This window comes from Corythoichthys intestinalis, chromosome 5, assembly GCF_030265065.1.
Source record: "Corythoichthys intestinalis isolate RoL2023-P3 chromosome 5, ASM3026506v1, whole genome shotgun sequence".
Lineage (NCBI taxonomy): Eukaryota > Metazoa > Chordata > Actinopteri > Syngnathiformes > Syngnathidae > Corythoichthys > Corythoichthys intestinalis.
The window spans coordinates 8,335,562-8,363,168 of record NC_080399.1 but is presented as its reverse complement, the minus strand read 5'-3'; the positions used below and the strand labels follow the sequence as shown (position 1 = coordinate 8,363,168).

The following is a 27,607-nucleotide window of genomic DNA, read 5'->3' as shown; positions in this document are numbered from 1 at the left end:
TTAGACAGGCCCCTTCACTTACGGATTTTAAATCACGCCTTTAAACATTTTATTTTTCTTCAGCTTTTAATGTGCAATGACTTATTTTATTTTTATGTGTCTGTCTTATCTTTGAAAGTTAACTTATTTTGCTGTTTTATGGTATGTAAAGCACTTTGGACTCCTTGGCGGATTTTAAAAAATGTGCTATACAAATAAAGTTGATTGATTGATTAAATAAGCTCTGCCTCCGCAGTTTTTTTTTTCGCGGTGGTCGGTCCCCTTTAACCGCGAAAAACGAGGGCCAATCTGTATATATTGCCCTGGAAACCATTGTTCACTCTGGAATCCTAAACGTTGTGATTCTAACTGATTTAATCATTTATTTATTTTATCGTGTCAATAAATGACAACTCTCGTAATTATATTATCACACTTCTCGCAGTCATGCCTTGTGCCATCTGGCGGGTTTGTAGTCAAGCAGTTAGCCCCGCCCCTTTGCTGACATTCTCCAATGTGCCCTAGCAACCGGGGCCGGGCCTCCCGTTCCCGCGCAACGTTCCCATCCTTATATGGGCAGCAGAAGGCAGACGCACGTTGACGTCACGACGTCCTTTATGCAAATGAGGACGATTGAAGAATCACACGGCGGACTCCGAAATGGAGGCGTGTAAGCACGGCGCATGCGCTCTCGCTTCCACAACTCTCCAGTCCGGCCCACAGGCTCCAGACATCAACAAGAAACGCCGTTGTAACGCTTTTAAAAACACAAACTTTCCGGAATATTTTGTTTTGAACAACTTTACAAAGGTAAGCAGCTTGTTAATTTTTTAAATGTGTTTTTTTTTAGTAACGCGAGTCGTCGGTTTTGCAGTCTTTAGAGTGTTAACCCGGGGAATTTCACAACAAACTCACATATTGTCGTTAAAGTTGCTGTTAAAGTTGCTAGCAAACAACTAAAAATGGGTTTGGAATGAGGTTTTAAACGAGATGTGTTTCGCGTGCAATGGCTGTTGTTCGGGAGTCGATGCAGCTGGCAGCCGGGGCCGGGGGGGAGGGTGCTGGTGCTTCGGAGGGGGGTTGTGTGTAAGAAACCGCTCGGAAATGTCGATATAAGTCGTTTTTTGTGTGACGAATAGTTGAATAAATGTGTTTAGGAGAGATTTGAGGCGCACAATGTGGCGGCGGCGGCAGTGGGGCGTGTGTCCCGGCCAAGTTGGAGGAGCTCTCACGCCCACCCGTGTGCGAGAGCACGCGGCATTTAGGCTGTCAACAAAACAAGCTAGCACGTACGTAATAGCGTGCCCGCCAAATGTTGGACTTTAAAACACAACACAAACATCTTTTGACGCTTTTAAACTAAGCAAACCGGCGTTTTCTCGTGGTTTGGAAACGCTTTGAAGTCGAACGAACATGAGTCGGTCGCTTCAAAAGTGAATATCAAATTACGATATTCATTTTTTTTTTCCGTTAGGAGTGAAATTATGGCAAATTCGCGTTTGTTTGGTTACTTGGCGTCGTGAAATGTCAGCGTGTATACCAGGCGAGGAGAAGTGGTGCTTTTAAAAAAAAAAAATTTAAAATGGGTGCGCATGAAAGATGTCGTGTGGCTTGCCATGCTGCCTCGGTGAAAGAGTGGGCGGCGGTTGGAAACAAAATGACGACTTGCACTTTTTCGCTGGAGGAAAAAAGTCGAATAAGGAGGAAAGGGTCGCGGGAGTTTTAATGCGGAGTTGTGCGACTTTTAGGGAGGTGTTAAAGGGACATTTTGTTGTTGTTCGCATCACGTCTCCCTCCGCCACGCGCTCCTTCCGCCGCCTTTCAAGTGTGTGCGTTGCGTTGGTTGCCATGTTGAGTTACGTCACAGCTCTGGCGTCTGCTGCCTAGATCGTCTATTCATGGGAGGATGCGCCGCTCAGGAGGCGGGATTGGCGCGAGGAGATTGATTATTGAGAATTTGACGCGTTCCATTTATTGGTTCTGTTTTGAAAGAAAAATAAAGCAGTTCGTGATGTCTTAGAAGTAGAAAGTAGAAATCCTATGTAGGTTTCTAATAAAGTTACTAGAAGTCAGAGGTGGGTAGAGTATCCAAAATTTTACTCAAGTAAGAGTAGTGTTACTTCAAAATAATACTACTGAAGTAAAAGTATTCGTCCAAAAATGTACTCAAGTACAAGTAAAAAAGTATATGGTGAAAAGAATACTCGAGTAACACTGTGAGTAACTCAGTGCTTCTCAATTATTTTCTGTTACGCCCCCCCAAGGAAGACGTAAATGTTTCGGGCCCCCCCAAACTCTGCCGCCACTGTAAATAGTATCATTTGTCTATAATATTACTATTATAAGTATGCCTTTGCCTCATTGTCATTTTTTTCTATTACAGAAAATAACAGATCAACTTATAAAGTATAACTTTATCAACATTGTTTTGATAGTAACAGAAAAGACTTAACGCGCATCAATTTACCTGAATTGAAAAAAAAAAAAGTCGCATCCAAACTGTAAAAATACACTCAAGGTACATTTTAAACATTTTATACTGAAAAATAAAATCAGTAAATCATAACAAATTCAAATTGATTTGAAACATTAACTCATGAGGACAATATGCCAAAAACTTTGACCGAAAATACAAAACTGAGTAGGGGGGGGGTGTCTTTGGACAAAAGGACAGTTTTTATTTTCGCTGCTCACAGTATCACCTCCAGTTTGCAATAGTGTGGGGTTATTTTCCACTGAGCATGCTAACAGTGCTCACTGGTTTACTTATATAACACTGACAAAGCGGGACGATTATTGGCAATATTCGGCACGTTTTCGCTGAAAAACAACCAAGCGGCTTATCAATGAGATTGGTGTCTAATGTCTTTAAGTGGCGTCTTAATTGATTTGGCTTCTGGCTGTCCGCTAAAATCCTTTTTAGACACAGTAAACAGTGGTCTTTCCTCACCTACCACTGTATTAAATGTCAAAGCCAAAAGGCAAACGGCCTGAAAAAAAGCGCATTCTCGGCGGCCGAGGGAGAACCGTAGGTGACGGCGGTCGTCGTGACGATCCCAAGCCGAAAATGGCTCGTCTCGGGCGGACACGTGAGAACCGGAGAAGACAGTGGGTCGCTGCGTGAGTCCGGCCGGAAAACGGCTTTCGAAAACGGCGCACAGCTCTTCATATCTCTAGTCTGTGTGCTGTTGCTTACTTCAAAAATACTGCGCGCACTTTGAAAATGAGAGCGCCACTGCCACCCACTGAGTGGATGCGCAAGTACACTTTATTCTAGTATGGCAAAAAAAGAAGGAAAAAAAAAAAGCATGTTCCCCGAGGTCACATGCGCCACCCCTGGCATCGCTCTGCGCCCCCCGCCCCACTATTTGAGAAGTACTGGAGTAACTGCTTATATTTTTGTTGGATTTTTTTTTTTTGTGGTTGGACTATTGTTATAACGATACTGTGAAATAACCCATTACATAGCCAAAGGGGGGAAAAATAATCATCATCAGCGCCGCATTACGTGAAAACCGCGAAGTAGCGCCCCCCCCCCCCCAATTAAATTAAAAAAAAAATTTTTAGGTGCGTCTGTGCAATGTATTCAGATTTAGCATTGGAAAGAGATATACAGTGGGGAGAACAAGTATTTGATACACTGCCAATGGGAAAACCCATTGGCAGTGTATCAAATACTTGTTCTCCCCACTGTATATGACATGTTTTTTTCCCCCAAAAGTATAATTTTAAAAAGTGTGTATATACTAGTATGTATGTGTATATACACTCACCGGCCACTTTATTAGGTACACCTGTCCAACTGCTCGTTAACACTTAATTTCTAATCAGCCAATCACATAGCGGCAACTCAGTGCATTTAGGCATGTAGACATGGTTTAAGACAATCTCCTGCAGTTCAAACCGAGCATTGGTATGGGGAAGAAAGGTGATTTGAGTGACTTTGAACGTGGCATGGTGTTGGTGACAGAAGGGCTGGTCTGAGTATTTCAGAAACTGCTGATCTACTGGGATTTTCACACACAACCATCTCTAGGGTTTACGGAGAATGGTCCGAAAAAGAAAAAATATCCAGTGAGCGGCAGTTCTGTTGGCGGAAATGCCTTGTTGATGCCAGAGGTCAGAGGAGAATGGCCAGGCTGGTTCGAGCTGATAGAAAGGCAACAGTGACTCAAATAACCACCCGTTACAACCAAGGTAGGCAGAAGAGCATCTCTGAACGCACAGTACGTCGAACTTTAAGGCAGATGGGCTACAGCAGCAGAAGACCACGGCGGGTGCCACTCCTTTCAGCAAAGAACAGGAAACTGAGGCTACAATTTGCACAAGCTCATCGAAATTGGACAATAGAAGATTGGAAAAACGTTGCCTGGTCTGATGAGCCTCGATTTCTGCTGCGACATTCGGACGGTAGGGTAAGAATTTGGCGTCAACAACATGAAAGCATGGATCCATCCTGCCTTGTATCAGCGGTTCAGGCTGGTGGTGTTGGTGTAATGGTGTAATGGAATACTTTCTTAAGTATCTGTGTGTGTGTGTGTGTGTATATATATATATATATATATATATATATATATATATATATATATATAGTTAACAAATGGTTTTTAAGCGCTCCAAATACAATAATTATGATAACTTGGTGGGACAGTAACATGTTTAAAACTTATCTTTAAACAAGAATAAAACAGAAAAATGTTTGGATTTATTAAATGCTTCATTGCGTGAGTCCACTCAAATCCGCTCAACCTGCTCACTTACAATGAGTTGCCACAGCAACTGTTTAACAAGTTAAATGATGATTGACGCATGCGGCGCTATGAAGTTCACTTCTCTGGCAAGTACAAACATTAAACGTCTGTAAATCATCGTTAACTTTAATAAGCAACTCCAGTGCTCTCACTGCCTGACCAACAAAGAGCAGGGAGATGGAGAGAATTGGAGTGAGACTACGTGATCGCCTCGGGACAGCTCATCTGTGTGTTTTTTTTTGTTTGTTTTTTTTTTTAATTGAAAAAAATTTCTGCGAAGTTTGAAGCGCAAAGTAGCGAGGGTTCGCTGTATTTTTAAACAAGAATAACGTAGAAAAATGCTCGTCTTTTATTAAATGGCAGCTGCAGCTAGCACAATATTGAACAACAAATGTTGTGAATACGAATGCTGAAGCGTAGGCGACACAGAGGACGTTTGCGAATGTTTGAACATGGTGTTGTTGTTGTGTTGAACCGGAACAATCGGTGCTTTACATTCACGTCACCACGCGTTGGCGTGACGTGTAGTCAGGATTTTTTGGAGAAGCATGTCAGGCTATGGCGTAGAGTCACAAATCCAGTCTGCTTTAACGGTGTAGGTCCAGTAAATCAGCCTTTACGCAATGAGTTACCACAGTACACTTATGCAAGTTTAATGATGATTGACTCATGTGTGCCTTTGAATGTAGAGCTACCAAGCTTCTCTGGCAAGGTCAAAGCTACAAACCTGTCATTGTTACTTTAAGTACCAAACACAAGCAGGACAGTTTGGTCACACTGCTTAACTGGAGGGGGAGTGAGAGGCTGTGGTGCTGAAAAATATAAATATATGTTTTTTTAAAATTAAAAACCCAATCCTTTTCACCTGATTCCGATCCTCTGAAAAATGCCGCAATCGACCCAATTTCTAATCACGTGATCGGATCGGGACATGCCTAGTAACTACACTGTTCTATTGTAATACTGTTTTGAACTATTTCAGTGCCATTGACAGCAGTAGATGTCCAGTCCATTTGAAGCTTTAAATGGTTAAATTTGTCACACTGATATGGAAAATGTCTCACTTGAAATATTAATTTTACCACTTCAAAATGTGAAATTTATCACAATAAAAATAAGGGTAGCTTGAGATACAAGTTTCGTACACGAAAAATTCGTTTTGGCCAATAAAACCATTTAATTCAATGTATGTATTGGTTTTGCATTAGTATTTATGCTGTGTTATAATTTGCTTTACAAGCCTGCAACCTACACCTGAAAGAAATAATCACTAAGCGAAGTAATAAAATATAATTATAATTAATCCAAAATTAATTAATCCAAAAGCCCAGTAAAATGCATCCTTTCATTTTCAATTTTCATTGTATTGGCATCTCCGATGATTGCCTGTGTGTATTTGTAATGCTTCGGTCGCCCCCTTGTGGCTCTCTAGAGAAAGTAGTGTTAACGTGATTTATTTGTGAATTACTTTAATTACGGACATTTTGGCTCATTTCAGTTTACTTTATTTACAGTATATGGGACATTATTTTGGCACTTCTATAACTTCCGTTGAAGTTGTTCTGTTATTTTAGCACAGAATGTTTATTTTATTTGAACAACGTTGAAGTTGTTACATTTATCATTACCAAAACATTCAGTGGAGCCTCCCAGTACAATTAGCAATAATATGTGAAGTCCACGACTGCATATATTATCAATTTTAATACAACTCTGCCTAAAAGTTGTTCAAACCTTTTCCCGCTTCATATTACGAAACAATAATTACTATAGAAAGATAATACTTAATTTAATCGATTATTTCCATTCGCAGCAGTGCAATAATGTATCTACATTTGACAATTGACACCACAATACAGTACTACACATGCTGATACATTGTTTTGGGCAGAATATCAAATAAGATTTAGAAAAATAGTCACTCAACTTGATGTCATTAGCAATTGAGTGACCATTACTTCAATTTGGAATACTTGAAAGCAATGTTGCCATCTGTCCTGTCAGGACAATTAAGTTCAGCAGTAAAGGTCAGAGTTTTACAGCATTTACACTTGGCCTTTACTTTATTGTTGAAGGTTACACAAGCTTACTTCACAAACATTTGACCTTCAAATTTAAAGATTTGACTTTATAGTGGCGGCACTCTCGCTGGCCTTTGCGGCTTTTCGTGTGGGCTGGACTAGTTTATTTTTGCCCGAATAATCACATTGACATCGCCACAGGTCCAATCCCTGGTCAAAATGGATTGGACATCGAGGGCCCACAATAGCACTGAAAGATGATCTTCATGTCAAATCATTCGAAATTGACTCAGAAATGCCCTAATTTTAACAGGAAATGACCTAAATGTACTGAAAGTGACCCGTAAGTACCCTAAAATTAGTAGGAAGTAAACCAAAATTTGCAGGCAGTGACCTAAGAATACCTCAAAATCATCAGAAAATGACCTAGAATCAACAAAAACTCACCCAAAATCAACTGGAAGTGACCAATGATCAATAAGTGACCCAGGAATGCCCTAAAATCAACAGGAAATGCTGCAAAATTGACACAAATGTATACCTAAAGTGACCCATCAGTACAGTACCCTAAAATAAACATGAGGTGACCTAGAAATGACCCAAAATCAACAGGAAGTAAGTAGTAGTAACCAATGCTCAAGAAGTGACCCGGAAATGCCCGAAAATTATCTGAAAAATATGCAAAATGTCCAGAGAGACCTTGAAAATTCCCCTAAAATCATCAGAAAGTGGCCTAATATTAACAAGCAGTGACCTGGAAATGACTCAAAATCAGCAGGACGTTCCTTGTAATTTTAAGATACTTAAAGGTCACTTCCTGTAATTTTTGGATAATTTCCTGTTGATCTCTAAGGCATTTCCAGACTGCTTCCTGTTAATTTTGGTGCATTTCCAGGTTACTTCCTGTTGAGTTTGGGTCACATCCTGTTGGTTTTCAATCACGTCCCCTTTAACTCCTTGGCTGTTGCATTTTCAAAAGAGCATCAAATGTGAATACAAAACAAAATTGCCGAGTGTTTCTTTAAACTTTGCAGAATTTCACATTTATTTAAATTAAAATACCTGAGCTTAGCCTCAAACAGAAAATTTTAATTAAATGTGGTTCTAAGTATAACAAAAGAACAACTAGCTAACTTGCATTGCGAAGGTCAGTTAGCTTGAATGCTAGAAAATGCTAAGTTTTTTTTTTTTTTTTTTTTTAAACAACACTCTTAACAAATCGTTCAAACACATATTCCCACAAAATAACAGCTGAATATACCTGTAAACCTACGAATACATAAAATACATTAACTCAAACAAAAACTTACCTCATGTTGGTCTAAACAGGGAGCTGCTGGATTCAGCCATATTTAATGAGTTATGTCATATTCACTGCTGCCACTAGAGGGCAGTCTATCCATACAAATCAATAAAACTAAATGCAAACACTTTCAAAACATACCATTACAATGCCACTCTGATTAAACGAATACTCAAAGCAGCAAAATTTGATTTGAAGCTTTTTTCTAATCGAATTAATCAAGTTAATCAATTAATCATTGCAACATGTGTCCACATATATGGACGCCAGGTCTTGATGGGGTTAAATTAAGTTATATTTTTTAATTACCAAAAATAGACCACATTTGCCCTATCAGGGGTTCTTTTAGCCTATATTGCCCACTTTTTATTTCACCTAAATATATTACTTGTGTATTTGCTTTGAAGTTGTTGAGAAAGTTAATTTTTTTAAAAAAATAATCATTTAATGAAATAATAATATGAATACATTTAATTTCATGTATGATTCAAATTGCTGCACCTATCGTGTAGTTCTGCAACGATTAATCGATTAACTGGAGTAATTCAATTAGAAAAAAAGATTCGGATTAAATTTTGCTGTTTCAAGAATTCGTTTAATTAAAGTGGCGTTGTAATTTTTTTGAAAGTGTTTGCATTTAGTTTTATTGATTTGGGTGGATAAACTGCCCTCTAGTGGCAAGTTTAAATATGACATAACTCTTTTAACATGGCTGAATTGAGCTGCTCATTGTTAAGACCAACATAAGGTTTTTTTTTTGTTTGAGCTAAAATGTTTTTAATGCATTCGTAATTGAGTTTATAGGTATATGAAGCCATTTTTTGTGGGAATGTGTGTTTGAACGATTTGTTAAGAGCTTTTTTTTTTTAAAAAAAATTTAAAAAAAATTTGTAGCATTTAAGCTAGTGGACTTTTGCTATGCAAGTTAGCCAATTGTTCTATTTTACACTTAGATCTTCATTAAAAAAAAAAAAAAATTAATACCGTTTGAGGCTAAGTGCAGGTATATTTTAATTTATTTTTAAATGAAAGTGCTATTCTGCATAAGTTGAATAAACACTCAGGAATTTTATTTTGTATTCACATTTAATGCTCTTTTGAAAGTGCAATCTTAGCAACAGCAAGCCTTTGTGTTACATCTCCTAAAATTTATTCTGCAACGCATTAAATGTTCCTAATCTGATTACTCGATTATTCGAACTAACTAGTTAATAGATTAATCGACTACTACAATAATCAATAGCTGAAGTCCTAGTATCGTGTATTGTACCCCCTCTCAGTCCAAATGGATTGGACGTCTTTCACTGTCAATGGCAGTGAAACGTGATCATTCAACGCCAACCATTCCGAGTAAAATATAACTCGTGATGTCTATTTCTGTCAATAGCAGCGAATGAGTTAAAACTGGCTCGACCATCTGATTTCCTTGCATCCACACGTGGTTCCAACTCTAGTGTCTTCCAAACTCATCCGAGTGTGCTCTCTGTGCTTTGTGGCATCTCTGTGGCTTCATACTGTCAGAAGACCCCCAGGATTGATGGCAAAAAAAAAAAAATCACGCACACACACCCTCTCAGTCTAAGGGGGGCGCGGCTTTGCGGGTTTTGCCGCAGTTGCGCTCGCCATGTGCTGTGGAGACTCTACTTTTTGCCTAGCAACATAGCGGAATCCCTCCACAGTGGGCGTGCGCCTCGCATTCATAATCATCAATGGACTTTTGGACGTGCGTGCCGTATAATATTTTGGAAAGCAAAGCGCGCATGCCGAGAGCGCAGCATGGTGACATGATCTGTCTGACACGCTGTCTGACTGTTGACCTACTTCCCCCTCACAAACCAGCCCATGTGGGTCACAGAGATGGAGGCAAAAAAAAAAAATTTGTATTTAGGGCCACGTTCGTGACTAAGCATCCCGTTTTGGGATTAATTCACACGTGAAATAGAGCAAATGCGATAAAAAGATGGAGAATGATGATGACCTTGGCTGGATTTACACTGCAGCCCAATTATAGTGAAGCCCAGTTTGTTCAATAGAAGAAAATTGCTGTCACGCAAGGGGAAAAAAAGTTAAGTATCCATGTGTAACATGAACAAGTTAACAGTATAACCAAGGGGGGGGGGGGGTTACACCGTTTAGATGAGCGTAAACCCACGGCCACAGCTTAACATTATTATCATCAGAACAAAATTCATTGAATTATTTTCTGTTATGTACTTCCTTAATCTAAGTACATGTAAGGCCGAGACTTGAATGGAACAACACTTCTTTATTCAATGTGCTTCTCAGCATATAGTCACAGAGACATCACAGAGATTCCTTTTATACTGTAATACCACACCCACAGGAAGTGCACACGATGGCAACAGCAGTGTGACATAAATATTTCACATTTTTCCCTAAAAAGCATGTGTGTATGACTTGTATCATGTTTACATTATACACTCTTTGTCAACGCAAACAGTTGCCACAGAGAAAAAATGTTTTGCCATCGCTAGACACACTAAACACTAGGGTTGGGCATTGAGCATCGATGGGAACCGGTTCTAACACTCCGATGCTCCTGGATTCGTTCAAATTTGTAAATTTCGATTCCTTGTTTCGGTGCCCTGACCGCCGAGTGGAAAAAAAATACTCGAGTTTAAAGACATTTAACATTTTATGTGTTTCTAACAACATATTTTAGTACAAGAGAACAATTGTGGTTTATTAGAGCCTACATGTATTTAAGTTAGCGGATCTCTTTAATATAAACTATGCAATTTTTTTGGACCCTGCATTTTTTTTTTACCCTGCCTCTTAAAAGAATCGGAATCGTGAATCGTTCGGAACCGGAATCGAAACGTGGAATCGGAATCGAAACCAGAATCGTTCAATTTCAAACGATGCCCAACCCCACTAAACACGCTGGAGTTAACTATGTGTATGTGTATTCTGATGGTATGATAACCTTAAGCCAAAATATCACGGTTTCACGGTATTGCAATTACAGCTCTAAAATGTGTTACTTTTAGATATCTGGGTTTTAAAAAAAAAAAGAACAAAAACTTTTTTTCCATTGAACAGGATTTTTATTTTTCAAAACATGAGCAAATTGGAACATAACTATAATGTTAAGTTAAAATAATTTTATAAAACTAATTATTCTAAATAAAATTAAAACTAATTCAGTCCTTTAGGTGAGCCTAAACCCACAGCCCCTGCTCAACAATATTTCCATCAGAACATAAATACCGTATTGGTCCGAATATAAGACGGTGTTTTTTGCATTGAAATAAGACTGAAAAAGTCGGGGTCGTCTTATATTTGCGGTCTACACATTGTACCCATTCACGACGCTAGATGGCGCCAGATATCATTGAAGCGATGTTCTGTCATGACAGATCTCAACTACTCTCAAGTTTAACCAGTTTGCATTATTTTATTGCAATGTTTTTCCTTATTCAGATTTGTTTCAAGACTACAGTTACAGTTAGACTTCACATTGATGGTTAATGCAGTTATTGCAATTTTGTTGTAAATAAACTAGGGCTGTCAAACGATTAAAATTTTTAATAGAGATAATTACAGCTTAAAAATTAATTAATCGTAATTAATCGCAATTCAAACCATCTATAAAATATGCCATATTTTTCTGTAAATTATTGTTGGAATGGAAAGATAAGATACAAGACGGATATATACATTCAACATACGGTACATAAGTACTGTATTAGTTTATCATAACAATAAATCAACAAGATGGCATTAACATTATTAACATTCTCTTAAAGCGATCCATGGATAGAAAGACGTGTAGTTCTTAATAGATAAATGTTAGTACAAGTTATAGAAATTTTATATTAACACCCCTTCTAATGTTTTCGTTTGAATAAAAATTGTAAAATTTTCAATAAAAAAAAAAAAACTAGGGAGCTCGCCATTGTTGATGTCAATAATTACACCATGCTCACTCATTGTGCTTAAACCCATAAAATCATTTGGACCCAAGCGCCAGCAGAGGGCGCCAAACACCAAAAAACAAGTAACAAGCGGACATTACGCTGCTGTCATTTTAATCTGTTTGAGCGGGGCATGTGCGTTAATTGTGTCAAATATTTTAACGTGATCAATTTAAAAAATTAATTACCGCCCGTTAACGCGATAATTTTGACAGCCCTAAAATAAACCAATCTATTGTGATAAAACATTTCAAAACCCAGAAGCCATTCATTTACGAATGTGATTGCACTTTAGTTCACATATTTAAATGTTCAGATATTAAGATTTGAATGAGGCAAAATAACATGCTTTTTCTTTCAAATATGTTGTTATCATTTGTTTCGGATGTACTGTAATTATTTTCTGTATAAAAATTAATTTTGTGTTCAAAAAGTCTTTTTTCAAACTTGAGTCTTGAAACAGAGGGGGTCGTCTTATAATCAGGGCCATCTTATATTCGGGCCAATACGATAATTGAATTATTTTCCATAAAGAGCATGTGTGTATGACTTGTATCATGTTTACGTTATGCACACACTCTCTTTCTCAACACAGACAGTTGCCAGAGAGACAAAAACACATGTTTTACACTAAACACTAGAGGTGTGCAAAATTTCCGATTCTTAAATTATTCGCGATTCGGCCGTGGAAGATTCGAGAACGATTCACAAACATCCAAATTCCGATTATTGAAATATGTCAAGTAAAGCGGAAGTAAAACACACTTAGCGCGCCGCGCGGTCTTCGGGACGCAATGAGGAACAGAGCGAGAGTAGCTAAACATCATGCTTGTCATTACTCGGTCCCTCGGGTAATGCCAAAGCTCAACTCACGGCTCTAGCTCAACTCATGCCGCGAGATAAAAAAAAAAACAACAACATACCTGACCACTGCCGCAAGCTGCTATAAAGTACGTAATGTTAAGGTAGATATCATATTTATATAGGACTAGATGCAGAATAGACTCGGTGGCGATAGCAGCACATGTAGAGAAAGCTAGATGTGGACGTTTGTAAACGGCCGCCATCTTAAAGCAGTAGACTTCCCTGCAAGGCTGTTGTAGTGAACCTTCCATGCGAACCTAATTAACTTGATATTAAAATATTGACTTGAATCTATCTTTAAAATAGTTTTAAAGCTTTCACATGTCGAAAGTAGACAAAAGGGAAATTATGGAATAACAGGAGCAATTTTAACAACTTTAACGGTTGATTCACAACATTAAATTAATTGAATGTAGTTTAAAGCTGTTGATACAGAATGAGGATTTGAGTATATTATTTATTGTTTTTAACTGTTAACTTGATACTGAAACAGTCGTTTATTTAAGTCTGCGAGGCTTTTTTACAGTTTTTGTAACTAATTAACAAAACATTAGCAGCTAATAGCGGGGGGGGGGGGTCATCAATAATCAATTTATAATTGAATCGTAGCCTCTGAATCGTAAACGTAATCGAATCGTTAGGTGCCCAAAGATTCCCACCGCTACTAAACACGCTGGAATTAACTCTTGTAGCTGGTAGGAAACGTTCATGATAGGGATTACTAATTTGTATAAATGCGAAATCATGTTGGAGGTATTGCCTCCTCGGCAGCCACCCTCCACAAACATGTTTTACATGTTGATTGGACCTCCTCATCGAAGCCGCAGCCGTCTGTAACTTTTCTGTAGCCGAAGTATTCCCATACCAGCAATTTCGCCTTTTTTTGATGGGGGAAAAAGTTCAGGAGTTTCACGTCCGCCAGCAATCGTGTAGCACAGCTGACTCACTGACACTGAGCAACAACCAGTGGGGGAGGGTTGAGGCTTGCAGCTGCAAGCGAGGGATTTCTCCCAGCATTTATGGTAAAAATAGCTAATAGCTGAGCACGATATGATGGAAAATTTATGCGGTTTTGAACCAGTGACGTTTTCATACCACGGTATATCTTCAAACCGGTAATCGGCACATGCCTACATGTAACAATACCGTCACATGAGCAGTTGGAAGTTTTATGATCACGCCGGCATGTTCAATCACGTGATGTCTTTATAGGAGAGTTAATCAACCTTTTCTGAATAACGGCATGTTTTTACATTGGAAAAAATCCTGCGGCACACCACAAACCAAAACTGTTCCAAAATTGCTTTTTGTACGGTATATTTAATTATAAAATAATTTATCAATATTTGTCCTGACTCATTGTGAAACTTGAGACTGTTTAGTGTAGATGAACACAAAGCTGATATCCTGGCAAGAATTGAAGAAAGACACACATCAAGCTCTTCTTCAACAGCTCTTCCTACCAATTCACGACAATTGAACGTCGCGCATCGACATATGATGATGATGTTTATTTTGCCTCTCAGATGTTTGGCTTTCACAAGCCGAAAATGTACAGGAGTTTGGACGGCTGCTGCATCTGCCGCGCAAAGTCCTCCAGCTCCCGCTTCACAGACAGCAAGCGCTACGAGAAAGACTTCAGGAGCTGTTTCGGGTAAGCGGAGACCAGACGCGGCGTGAAAGACGACCGTGTAGCGCTCCTAACGAGACGTCTTGCAGATTGAGCGAAACGCGATCCGGAGAGATCTGCAACGCCTGCGTGCTCCTGGTGAAGCGATGGAAAAAGCTCCCGGTGGGAACTAAGAAGAACTGGAATCACGTGAGTTTTTCCTCTTGTGTCGTTATCATTTGCAGCGTGACGATATATTCAATCGATATGCTCCAGCCATGAATCGGTAAAATGTTTTGAAAAGATGTTGCGACCAAAATTTTCTGCTAGAATAGTGTCTATGTTAATTCACTGGCTGCCATTCACGGTGCTAGACGTCCAATTTTTTTTTGACTGGGAGGGCCGAATGAACGTTTGTTCAATAGCACTCAAAGCAGTGTTGTTTTTGGACGAAAATACTTATTAGTCTTAGTTATATTTTAGTCATTTGAAAATGTGTTCATCTTCGTCTAATTTTAGTCGACGATTACTGTAATTTTCATACATAAGCCGCAGCTGTCCTCGCTGTATTATGTAGAGGAGTTCCAAAAAATCGATTATTACATGCATCGCGATTCGACACGTGACGATTCGATTACGATTCATAAAGGTTAAAAAACGATTATTTTCACTCCTAACAACGCTCGTAGCGAAACGAAATTCAAGACACGTCTGCGGCCCGGACACCGTTAACGGACGCACACACAACGTTATGATGGATGCTCCCAGTTACTGGAAGATAGATTTACTCCTTTTTAAAAGACTGGAAAATAAATTTGTGTATATGGCAGGCAGGACCAGAAGCCGGTCGCGCTTTTGTGCGCATTTTTAGAGCGAGAGGGGAAGAGAGATAGTTCTTTGCTCGTTGCTCCTTGCCTTTCAGATGACCAGCTGTAGTTTTAAGGCATTTCAATTAAAAAAAATATCCTGAGTGTGTTGCTAAGACCCGTGTGCATCTATAAGAGGTGAGTACAAGAACCCTCTTGTACTGTTTAGCCTTTATTGTTGTTGTTTTTGAGATGTTAATAGTTAGCGCCGAGCGCTAAGCTAATGAGCTAATTCGCTAACGTGTATTTCATATGCAGAACTTGTAAAACCATGATAAAGTACAGTGGTAACACTACAAACATGCGAAATAGAAAGAGAAGAAAGTGCGCGCGCTGTAATGAGTGTGAGTGTAGCAGTGTCAAGACCAGTTGAGATTTCCACCTGTTACTCCAAGAGGTAACACTGTGAAAACAAAGTATATTGGTTAAAAGAAGTCTTATTTCTAAAGACACTTTGTTTGTGTCCAGAAAATGTCGAATTCATTCCACCAGTGTAAATTTCATTGCATTGTTGAGAGAAATGAGTACTCCCTTTAAAATAGTTAAGCATTTTGCACTTTCTTGTAAAACGAAATAAATAAAAAAGCAGCTTAAGGGCAGCTTTTTGTTGTATGGGCATTATTCCACCTTTCCTGTTGAATCATAAGGATATTTTAAATAAATAATGGACATAAATTTGCTTGGCTGCTTTAGTAATCAGTGCTGCACGATGCATCGATAATCGTGATAACCGCGATAACCGCGATCATAGACGATATCGCGATAATCGATTAAGAATCGAATTGTGGCGTCCTGAATCGTAATCGAATCGAATCGTGGGGTGCCTAAGATGGCACACCCCTAGTATTATGGGATATTTACACCAAAAGATATTAACCGGTAACACTTTATTTGGCAGCGGCATCATACGACAGTCATAAAACTAGGGCTGCAGCCTGCAGCTATCGAATATTTTAGTAATCGATTGAAAATTCTATCGATTAATCGAGTAATCGGATAAAACAAATATATTTTTAGGTGAAGAGCAATTATAAATATACATGAAAACAAGACATTTCATCTAATCTTGAACCATTTTCAGTCAATCAATGTCTTTATTTTCGATGTATATTGTTGAAAACAGCCAACAATTGCATCTCAGATGTAACTAGAATTTAAAAAAAAAAAAAGACTAATTCACTGCTTTCACTAAAAAAACTTTTAGATCTTATTTTAAAAAAAATATATATATATATATCTTACCTAAAAATGCCGTTACGCTTGATAACACACATCACTTAAAAGTTAGGATTTTTTGCCACGTGTTTCAATTGAATTTCTCTTTGTGTCAAGCCATTTTTAAGTTCTAGTTAAGTTTTATGTTAGTCTAAACTGTAAGTCCTGATAGGATTTTGAGTTTTTGCAGTGTTCAAAATAAATGTATGATACAGGCTGTATTGGAGCACATTAGGGACCAGTGCTACTTGGTGTTTTATCCAGCAATGACTACTGAGCTAAAATTGATAGTTAGCATGATTAAGTTTTTATTTTACACCCTCATCACTCCACAATGCTATGTTATGTTAAAGCCTGTATGTAAGACACGTTAGCCACGCATCGACAGTGGTCATAATTAATTGAAACCTAGCCCTCCGCAGGGCTAACGTCACGTGAGCTAGTAGCGACAGTAACGTTAATCTTATTTATTGGCGCTTAGCGCTCTTTATTAGCGCTTAGCGCTCTACTGCTTTAAGATGGCGGCTGTTTACTGACGCTTACCAGACGCAGCCGAGTCTGTCATTTTGCATCTAGTTCAACATACATGTGATCTCTATGAGACGCATCAGACGCTACCTGTACCAACGTAGCATCGTGCGGGCTAGTATTTGGCAACATGGGCCTCGTTTGTGGCGGCTGTTGGCTGCAGTAAGTTTTTTTTTTTTCCTTCTTCCTCTCCGCACGTGACAGCGCGTTGTCCCGCATTAAAAGTAGTCCGAGCAAAACGTGATGCTTAGAGCTGTCAAAATAAAAGATTACTTGAGGTGAATAGAATTACTCGGATCAGTTTTTAAACTCGAGTTACTCGAGTTGCTCGAGTACTCGTTTCAGCTCTACATAAAACCAAATGAACCACCATGAAGCTTTTGAACCAATTGGCTGCAAAGCCTCATTGCTTCAAGAAGCTTCATTTGGCCATCACTGCTCCCTTGGGGGAGACAGTCAACCTCTGCTGCTACCTGCTGTCAACACTGTAGTTGTCCAACATGCCTCCTAGCATGCATTGCAGCGTTACAGATGTGAATAACAATCAAAATTCATGTTCTGTGCTCACTATTTCTTCAGTAACTTCTTCAGTTGTTTCATTAATTGCTAATTATTAGAGCAACGATCATGTCATTTTCAAAGTATCGGAATCAGCAAAAAAATATCGGACATGCCTTTAAAAAAAAAATATATATATATATATATATATATATGTATATGTATATGTATATGTATATATATATATATAGTTATTTTTTTATTATTATTAAATCTTTTTCTAATTGTGTTTAACGTTACAGACATAATGTGTTACCCTCTTTCAGAGTCTTTAGTTTAACGTAAAGTTATCAACTTTATCGCTTTAACGGCGATAATTAGTATTGTTTACATTTATCACGTTACAATATTTAACGCAATTAACGCATGCGCTGCACGACCCACTCACGCATTGTCACGTTCAATCTATAATGGCGCCGTTTTACCCATACAGTGTATAGAGCTAAAAGGCAGCGTGAAATGAGTAGAGTGAATTTTGGCAGCCTTTGGAGCCTTTTTTTAAAATGACTAAAGCCTTCCAATTCCTCTCCCAATGATTAGAATAACCGTGGGAAGCAATGTGGGGAAGCAAGGTAGTAGTTGATCATTTTCTTAACACCCTATGTTATTTCCCAACGCAGAGAAGATATATCAATTGGTACCACGACGCACAGTCATGGTAGCACTTCCCATCATGCATTTGGGCAGAAGTTAAATGGCTACAGTATCATTTATTGAAAGCTCAACAAATACTCTAGATGGCAATATTTAGTCACAATATACAAAGTCACATTTATCCTTTAAGAATTACAAGTCTTTCTATCCGTGGATCCCTCTCACAGAAAGAATTTTAATAATGTAAATGCCATCTTGAGGATTTATTGTCATAATAAACAAATACAGTACTTATGTACTGTATGTTGAATGTATATATTCGTCCGAGTTTTATTCATTTTTTTCTTAATGCGTTGCCAAAATGTATATGATCGGGAAAAATTATCGGGAATGATTGGAATTGAATCGGGAGCACAAAAAAAAGCAATCGGATTGGGAAATATCGGGATCGGCAGATACTCAAACTAAAACGATCGGGATCGGGTCGGGAGCAAAAATATATGATCGCAACAACCCTACTAATTTGGTAATTGGTAACACTTTATTTGACAGTGGCGCCATAAGACTGTCATTAGACAATCATAATTATGACATGACTCAGTCATGAGCATAATTAAATGCTTATAACAGATGTCATTTAGTGTTATCCGGCAAATTATCCCACTTTTGAATGGATGTATAAGTTCCAAGCTGGACATAAATGGAGTTAGTGACATAATTTACCGGATGACACTTAATGACATCTGTCTTAAGCTTTCCGTAATGCCCATGATAGTCTTATGACACCACTGTCAAACAAAGTGTTATCTATTAACCCAAATAAATCTACAAATAAGACATACTGGACTATAAACTGCAGGATTCATAATGAAGGGGAAAAAGTAGCGGTTTATAATCTGAAAATTACGGTACTCAAAATGTTTTTGGCTGTAAAATTCAAGTTTCAGTCCAAAAATGAATAAATGAAGGTTTCGAACAATTTTGAATCAACATTGCCAGACAAGCACATATCGCACATTTGAAAATCCTACATCGGTCATCTTTTAGTTCCCATTCCTAGTTATCGTAATATAAAATGCCTCATGTGGTGATAGTAGTTAGAGGTGTGCAAAATTTCCGATTCTTAGATTATTCGCGATTCGGCCGTGGAAGATTCGAGAACGATTCACAAACATCCAAATTCCGATTATTGAAATATGCGAAGTAAAGCGGAAGTACACAACACTCAGCGCGCCGCGCTGTCTTCGGGACGGAACGGAGCGAGAGTACCTAAACATCATGCTTCCCATTACCCGGTCCCTCGGGTAATGCCAATGCGCAACTCACGGCACTAGGTCAACTCATGCAACGAGACAAAAAAAACACAACAACATACCTGACTGCTGCCGAAAAGCTGCCGAAACGCTGTACAAAGTACATCCTTTACAACGTTACAGTGGATATCATTTATATAGGACTAGATGCAATCAGATTTGGTAGTGTAGGCAGCACATCTACAAAAAGCTAGATGCGAGCGTTATAAACGGCCGCCATCTTAAAGCAGTACACTTCCCTGCAAGGCTGTTGTAGCGAACCTTCCAAGCAAACCTAATCAACTTTTTATCTAAAATACTCCTAAATAGGTAAAATATTGACTTGAATCTATCTTTAAAATAGTTTTAAAACTTTCACATGTAGAAAGTAGACAAGAGGGAAATTATGGAATAACGGGAGCAATTTTAACAAATGTAACGGTTGATTCACAACATTAAATTAATTGAATGTAGTTTAAAGCTGCTGATACAGAATGGGGACTGGAGTTTTTTTATTTAATGTTATTTTTGTATATTTGTTTACTGCTATATGTTAACTTGATACTGAAATAGTAGTGTGGTTTAGCCTGAGAGTATTTTTGAACAATTTTGGAACTCATGTACAAAACATTTAAAAAAAAAAAAAAAAAAGAGGAAAAAAAGGAGGGGGGTGTATCAATAATCGTTTTATAATCGAATCTGAGCCTCTGAATCGTAATCGTAATCGAATCGTTAGGTGCCCAAAGATTCCCAGCTCTAATAGTAGTAGTGGTGGTAGTCCCACCATATAATGCCTAACATTATCTTCACAAACATTCCAACATTTTCAGGTGGTTGACGCCCGAGGTGGTCCCAGCCTGAAGTTGACCTCGCGGCCAAAGAAGATCAAGTCCATTACCAAGAAAGCCCGTCCTAGCCAGATCAACAGGCTGCAGAAAGAGTTCAAAAGAAACAGTCAGTTCTGAAATTGCACCCCAATTTACTGAAAGTTTTCTGATGGGATGTCTCCTACTGTACATTAGATTCGGACGCTCACAGCACCACATCCAGCGCTTCCCCGGCTCAGTCTCCCAGCTACAGCAACTTGTCGGACGACGGTTCGGACAGCGAGCTCAGCCAAGGGTCTGGCCGCTCGCCCGTCTTCTCCTTCTTAGACCTCACGTACTGGAAGAGGTAATTTACATCGGCAAAGATTTACTGGTTTTTTTCCACCTTTTATTTTCTTTAGAACAGGACATTTTGGCAGAACACCGGTTTTGTCCTACTTTCTTCCCGTCTTTCCTGTTCATTTTGTTTTTGCTGCTCGTTTTGTTAAATATCGACAGTGCTGTCCTGCTCATTAATGTTCCTCGCTGGTTCAAATGGATAGGGGTGAACAGTTGACATGTTTATGTCGCTAGAGTCATACTCTGGAAGCCCGGCAGCGTAGCCCAATGGCGACCTACTAATTAAACTAAATTTTGCAAATTTTTAAAAAATGAAAACATCAAGATGGGTTATATCACCGTTAGTGGCAGCCAATGAGTTCAAAGATTTAAACGTTGTTTATTCTCCTATTGCATTTTTAGGCAAAAAGTATGTTGCGGAATCATCTACAAAGGTCGTTTCGGAGAAGTACTCATCGACCCCCACCTGTTCAAACCGTGCTGTCGCAAGAAGCAGCAGCAGCAACAACAACAACGCCTCGACGAGGAGGAAGAGGACGACGAAGAAGAAGAGGAGGATGACGACGACGTCGAGGAGGAAGAAGCGGAACCGGAGGCGACCCGGGCGGCTCCCCCGCCCGAAGCGGAGCAGCAGGCGGAGGAGACGACGGCACAGCTACGCGTCACCGTGGTGACGACGACAGAAGGGAGCTGGTAAAGCCGCGACGTCTTCCTCGCGCGTCCTCCGCCAGCACTTGAAGGCGCGTCACGCCGCCACCCTTTGGGTGGTTTTAAGCAGCTGAAAATCCTTTGGTCTTCTCCGTCACAATGCTGGAGATTTGTTCGTCGTTAGGTCAGTGGTTCCCAACTTTGATTAAGCCCGGGCATACTCACTAGTTTGCAAAAAAATAAAACTAGTGGAAGAGCATTTATTTACCTCATTGGCTGCCATTGACGGCAATAGACAGTCAATGAGTTACTGTGACTCATAATAGTTATATTTCACTGCCTTAGATAGATAAACAAAAATTGAATTTTAATTTTTCGGAGTAAAAGAATTTTAAAATACGGAATTTTCAAATTATTTTTTAAATGGCTTGATGAGTTTTTGACTTTTTGTGAATTTAATCTTTATAATTTTTTTTTTTACTTGGTTTTTATTCAGTTTTTCATGAACATAACACATACACAGTATGTCTTTATTTAATTTTTTAAATTCACTTTTAATTACTGAAATGAACCCTTTGACACGTGAATTTACATTAAACAAATTTAAGTCAAACATTGGAAGATACAGAGCCCCTAAAGGCACATCGACAGAAATAAAATAGATTTAAGTAATTTGGTGCGCGTCAGAAGGTATCTGGTAAACAATAGCATTTAAGCTACGGTGACCAAACGTCCTCTTTTGCCCGGACATGTCTACTTTTTACATCCTGTCTGAGGTGTCCGGCGGGGTTTTATAAAATCATGAAATTGTCCAGTTTTCATTATTTTTCACAGGACCAATTAGCGTGTGTTGAAATTGACTGACGCTTTGCACTGAATACTACGGTACTGCTACGGTGTTGCCTGCCAAGTGGTTGGTTCTGTAATACTCAGTAACAGAGAATAAACACGTCTGAGCAGTGTTCTTTCATCCACCAAAGTGCTAAAACACAAAAAAATCTAAACACTAAAGTGATGTTTTATTTATTTATTTTTGTTAAATTAATATTTTTGTGAGGCTACGGTTTGATGTACATTATTTCACTGGAAACAGAAACAAGCTTTTTTTTTTTTCCCCAGATTATTTATTTATACTGTAAGAAATGAAAAGACAGCTATTATTTTGTTCAAAGATGAAGTGCTTATACAGAAGAGCCTTTTTTTTTAAATCATTATTTCATTCCAGTTTTTTATGTTACTATCGTTCTATTATTTTAGGAATGGTAAAACCTGTTGTGTAACTTCTGAGAATTTGAATTTCTGTCTTTGGTTATATTGCTATTATTTTGTTATGAAACTGAATTTTCTATCCAGACGAAGGAGGCACACTTTAAATATATTAATACAGGATCATTTTAATGAAGTTTAAGTAAGATTTAGGTATCTTGAGGCTGGGCCGAGTGCCTTCTATTTTGGAAATCAAAATATGGTAACCCTAATTTAAGTCAGTGGAATTTTGCTATGCAAGTTAGCCAGTTGCAACAACGCAACAATAGCGTACCGCACAATTGCTATTTTTAGACCGTGACCGTCGCATCGTAAAGCGGAAGTGGGACGTTATAGGCCCGCCCTCGCATAGAAGCCATTATATTTCTGCTACTTTTCTCCGGTAATCTTTCAAAAATGAACATGCCGATCAAACATGGGTTTTGTGGAACTTTAGACATTACGACATATGAGGGATGTTTTCTTCATACGTTTCCCGAAACCAAAAACTCGAAGGACAAAATTTGAAGAATGAATCGACTTGCACGGACGTTTATGGCTATTCTAGGTGAAGCCATTAACATTTCATATGCAGTAAACATTTTGTTGGGTTGGCGTGCTCCTTCAGAGGACAAAGAGGTAAGCCATTTTGATATTTTTAACTTTTTAGCGTGGCGTTGTGCCGTGCTGCTTCTGTCTGACAATGAATGACCTGAAAATAATTAAAATGGTATCTGACTGCTACTGTTATCTTTTCTGTTGTTTAAAAAAAAACTTTAGTAATGGGGGAAGTGTAAATAAATCATAGAATTAAGATTTGTTATTAATGACAAAATTAAGTGTTCATTGGTTCTCAACGAGTAGCATTTGCGATTGCTACACAAAAATAGCAATGTAAATTGCCCAAAAGAACGGTCAGCGATGTAAGACAACCAGAGGATATAATATATAAGAAAGACAGGGCATGTCGTGGTTAAGGATAGATTGTTGAAACAGGAGAATGTCATTGTCAGTCGCGTAAGAAAAGGTGTTGATAAATTTCCTATTGGGGACAAACGGTAGCATGTCCCTCCCCTTGGCAACATTAGCTAACCTCGTGAATATTAATGAGCGGAAGTGACGTGTAGCGTGCAGTACGCCATTGGCTAACTAGCATATCAAAATTCAACGGCCTTAAATGCTATATAATGCTAATGTTTACAACAATTGGCTAACTTGGATTGCTAAAGTCTGCTAGCTGAAATGCTATAGAATTCAAAAAGTCCGCTGGCTTATATGCTATATATTGCTATTGTTTACAACAATGGCATACCGCAAGCAACATCACTTTTGCTCATTAATATTCATGACGTTAGCAATTGTGGCTAGGCAGGTCAACCTCCCGTTTGTCCCCAATAGAAAATGAATGGAAATAGTATACGAACGAGATGTTTACTGAGCTAAACCTACCAATTCTTTCCGAAAATGATGTTCCTGGTGCCAAATTCACTGGTAAAGATGTGGAAGAACGTACAAATATTCAGTTAAAGAGATGGCTTGAGTGTCGAGGGCTGAAAAAGACGGGAAAAAGAGCAGAGCCGACCTAAGCTTAGCCTTAGCTTTTTTATCGACACCTTTTTCTTGCGTCACTGACAATGACATTATCCTGTTTCAACAAACTACTGTATCTTTTACCACCATATGCCCTGTCTTTCTCATATATTATATCCTCTGGTTGTCTTAAGTCACTGACTGTTCTTGGTGGCAATTTACATTGCTATTTTTTGTGTTGCGATCGCAAATGCTACTCGGTGACAGCCAACAAACTCTTTTAATTTTTTCATTCATAACACATCTTAATTCTATAATTTATTTACACTTCCCCCTACTAAAGTTGTTTTTTTACAACAGAAAAGATAACAGTGGCAGTCAGATACCATTTTAATTCTTTTCAGGTCATTCATTGTCAGACAGAGACAGCACGGCAAAACGCCACGCTAAAAAACAAGTAAAAAATATCAAAATGGCTTACCTCTTTGTCCTCTTAAGGACCATGCCAACCCGACAAAATTTTTACTGCATATGAAATGTGAATGGCTTCACCTTGCTGTCGTTAAACTGGTCTTTGGGACGTCCGCGCAAGTTGATCCATTAGTCACATTTTTCGGTTTCGGTAAACATATGAAGAAAACATCCTTCATATGTTGTAATGTCTAGAGTCATTTCTACAAGTTTCATATCAGCAGTGTTTGATCGGCAAGTTTTTTTTTTTTTTAAAGATTACCGGAGAAAACAAGCAGAAATATAATGGATTGTACGCGAGGGCGTGTGTATTATGTCCCACTTCCGCGTAAAAATAAAAAATAAGCATTCCTGCAGTATGCTATTGACTAACTTACATAGCAGAAGTCTGCTAGCTTAAATGCTATATAAAGGTAATGTTAACAAAATTGCCTAACTTACATAGCAGAAGTCCGCTAGCTTAAAGGCTATTTAAAGGTAATGTTTACAACAATTGGTTAACTTACATAGCAAAAACCCGCTAGCTTAAATGCTATATCATGCTAATGTTTACCAGATAGTTTCTGGTGCGCTGTAGAAAACACACATTTATTTTATTTCTGTCGATGTCCCTTTAGGGGCTCTGTAGTAGGAATACATAAAAATTAGGGCTGTCAAACGATTAAAATCCTTAATCGAGTTAATTACAGCTTTAAAATTAATTAATCGTAATTATTCAAACCATCTGTAAAATATGCCATATTTTTCCGTAAATTATTGTTGGAATGGAAAGATAACACAAGACAGATATATACATTCAACATATGGTACATAAGTACATAAAGACTTGTAGTTCTTAAAAGATAAATGTTCATACAAGTTATAGAAATTCTATAATAAAACCCCTCTTAATGTTTTCGTTTTATTAAAGTTTGTAAAATTTTCAATCAAAAAATAAACGAGTAGCTCGCCATTGTTGATGTCAATAATCACACCATGCTCCCTCATGGTACTAACCCATAAAATCAGTTGGACCCAAACGCCAGCAGAGGGCGCCAAACACCAAAAAACAAGTAACAAGCGGACATTGCAGTGTACTGTCATTTTAGTCTGTTTGAGCGGGGGCATGTGCGTTAATTGCGTCAAATATTTTAACGTGATTAATTTAAAAAATGAATTACCGCCCGTTAACGCGATAATTTTGGCAGCCTTGATATAAATGTAAAAATAGTTCGAATGCAAAAAAAAAAAAAAAAAAGCTTCAAAAATTTAAATGGGGGAAAAAATACAGCTAAAAATGAGAAAATCTAAAAATTAAAAAATGAATAGTGGATTACTTAAGTACATAAAAATAGTATGAATACAAAAAGGTACAATACTACAAATGAGAAAATACTAATATAAAAAAAAAATCGAAGAAATACAAGTAATGCCATTTTTTTGGGACACCTTTTTTTAAACTATCTTTTGGGAATCAAAAGTCCCGCGATATATTGTCACTTACAGCCAAATTAGAATTTTGTTTCTAAATTTTGCCACGACTCTCAGGTTGGGAACCACTGCATTAGCCAGTTTACTGTATGGACTCATCTTCCACTTTACCTATTTAATATTCTCACCTTCCTGACATATGGACCATTATTTCTAGTGTTACTGTCTTTTGATACATGCTGGACTTTTCATTTGCAGCTACATTATGATTCCACAACGCAATATAGTAGATCACCCTTTCTTCCGCGAGGTGCTATTTTAAGTCCCTCACTTGATATTTTGTGCGTAAACCTCGAAATGATGGATAAGAGAAGGCTTTTTTTCCTGGAGAAAAAAAAAATCGAGACCTTGCCAAAAAAAACAAACAAAAAAAAAAAACTGTCCATTTTTATTTTTCACGTTCTCCCGTCGTAGATTTTGTGGCGTCGGATTACAGGCCTATTCACAGCTTCAACAGCAAATGCACTAGCCTTACTCACTCGCGCGCCACGTTTAGCGTTCATTCCAGTTTCGGGGAACAAGACGGAAGGAGAGGGGAAAAAAAGGTACAGTCGTGATGATCTATTGTGGCCTCAACAACACGTAGTGCATTTTTTTTTTAATTTTATTTTTTGCATGACCGGCAAAGGCCACTCATCCAAAAGACCCCCACGATCTGAAGCATGAGTCGACTCCATTGCATGGCCTTATATAAAGTGTAAATCCGATTTTTTTTTCCTTTTAACTTTTTAGGGGGTCTATTCCTCCGATGAGCTTATTTTTGTATTTAAACTGGAAAAAAAAAATAGAATGGAAAAAATAGAAAAATAACACACAACGTGACAGTGAAAAAGTTTAAAGTCATTAAGCAATGCCAAAATCAATTTGTCAATCCCGGGTCAGTATATTACAATGGAGTATTAGGGCTAAACGGAAAAGGAAAAAAAGGACTACGAGGTTAAATTACAGTGCCCTCCATAATTATTGGCACTCCTGGTTAAGATGTGTTTTTTAGCTTCTAATAATTTTTTAAAAATTCAAATAATATCGGACCTTAATGGAAAAAGAGAGAAAAATCCAACCTTCAATACAAGTGCATTTATTCAGTGGGGAAAAAAATCCCACATAAAGAAAAAATTATTTGACATCAAATAATGTGTGTCACAATTATTAGCACCCCTGTTGTTAATACTTTAAACAACCCCCTTTTGCCAACAAAACAAGGTGTGGGGACTGAGATGGCCATGGGAGGAGCTTGATTTTGTGTCTGGTGAACCATTTTTGTGTAGATTTGGCCATATGTTTAGGGTCATTGTCTTGCTGAAAGACCCAGTGACGACCCATCTTCAGCTTTCGGGCAGAGGGCAACAGATTTTGATTTAAAATGTCCTGGTATTTCAAAACATTCATGATGCCATGCACCCTAACAAGGTTCCCAGGGCCTTTGGAAGCGAAACAGCCCCACAGCACCACTGACCCACCCCCATACTTCACAGTGGGTATGAGGTGCTTTTCAGCATGCGCACCTTGAGACCAAGATTGAGCTTTTTGGCAGTGGGTATGAGGTGCTTCAACTCGGA

At 38.3% G+C, this 27,607-nt stretch overlaps 1 protein-coding gene across 1 annotated transcript; it reads left to right on the top strand.

Annotated features, from left to right (window-relative positions):
- Positions 1-685: 685 nt before the first annotated feature.
- sinhcaf (SIN3-HDAC complex associated factor) lies at positions 686-26,838 on the top strand. Its single transcript, XM_057837267.1, has 6 exons — positions 686-789; positions 14,383-14,510; positions 14,576-14,675; positions 20,349-20,472; positions 20,541-20,691; positions 21,087-26,838. Exons 2-6 carry the CDS (start codon positions 14,383-14,385, stop codon positions 21,379-21,381), a joined length of 798 nt encoding a protein of 265 aa, XP_057693250.1. The 5' UTR covers positions 686-789; the 3' UTR covers positions 21,382-26,838.
- The last annotated feature ends 769 nt before the right edge of the window (positions 26,839-27,607 follow it).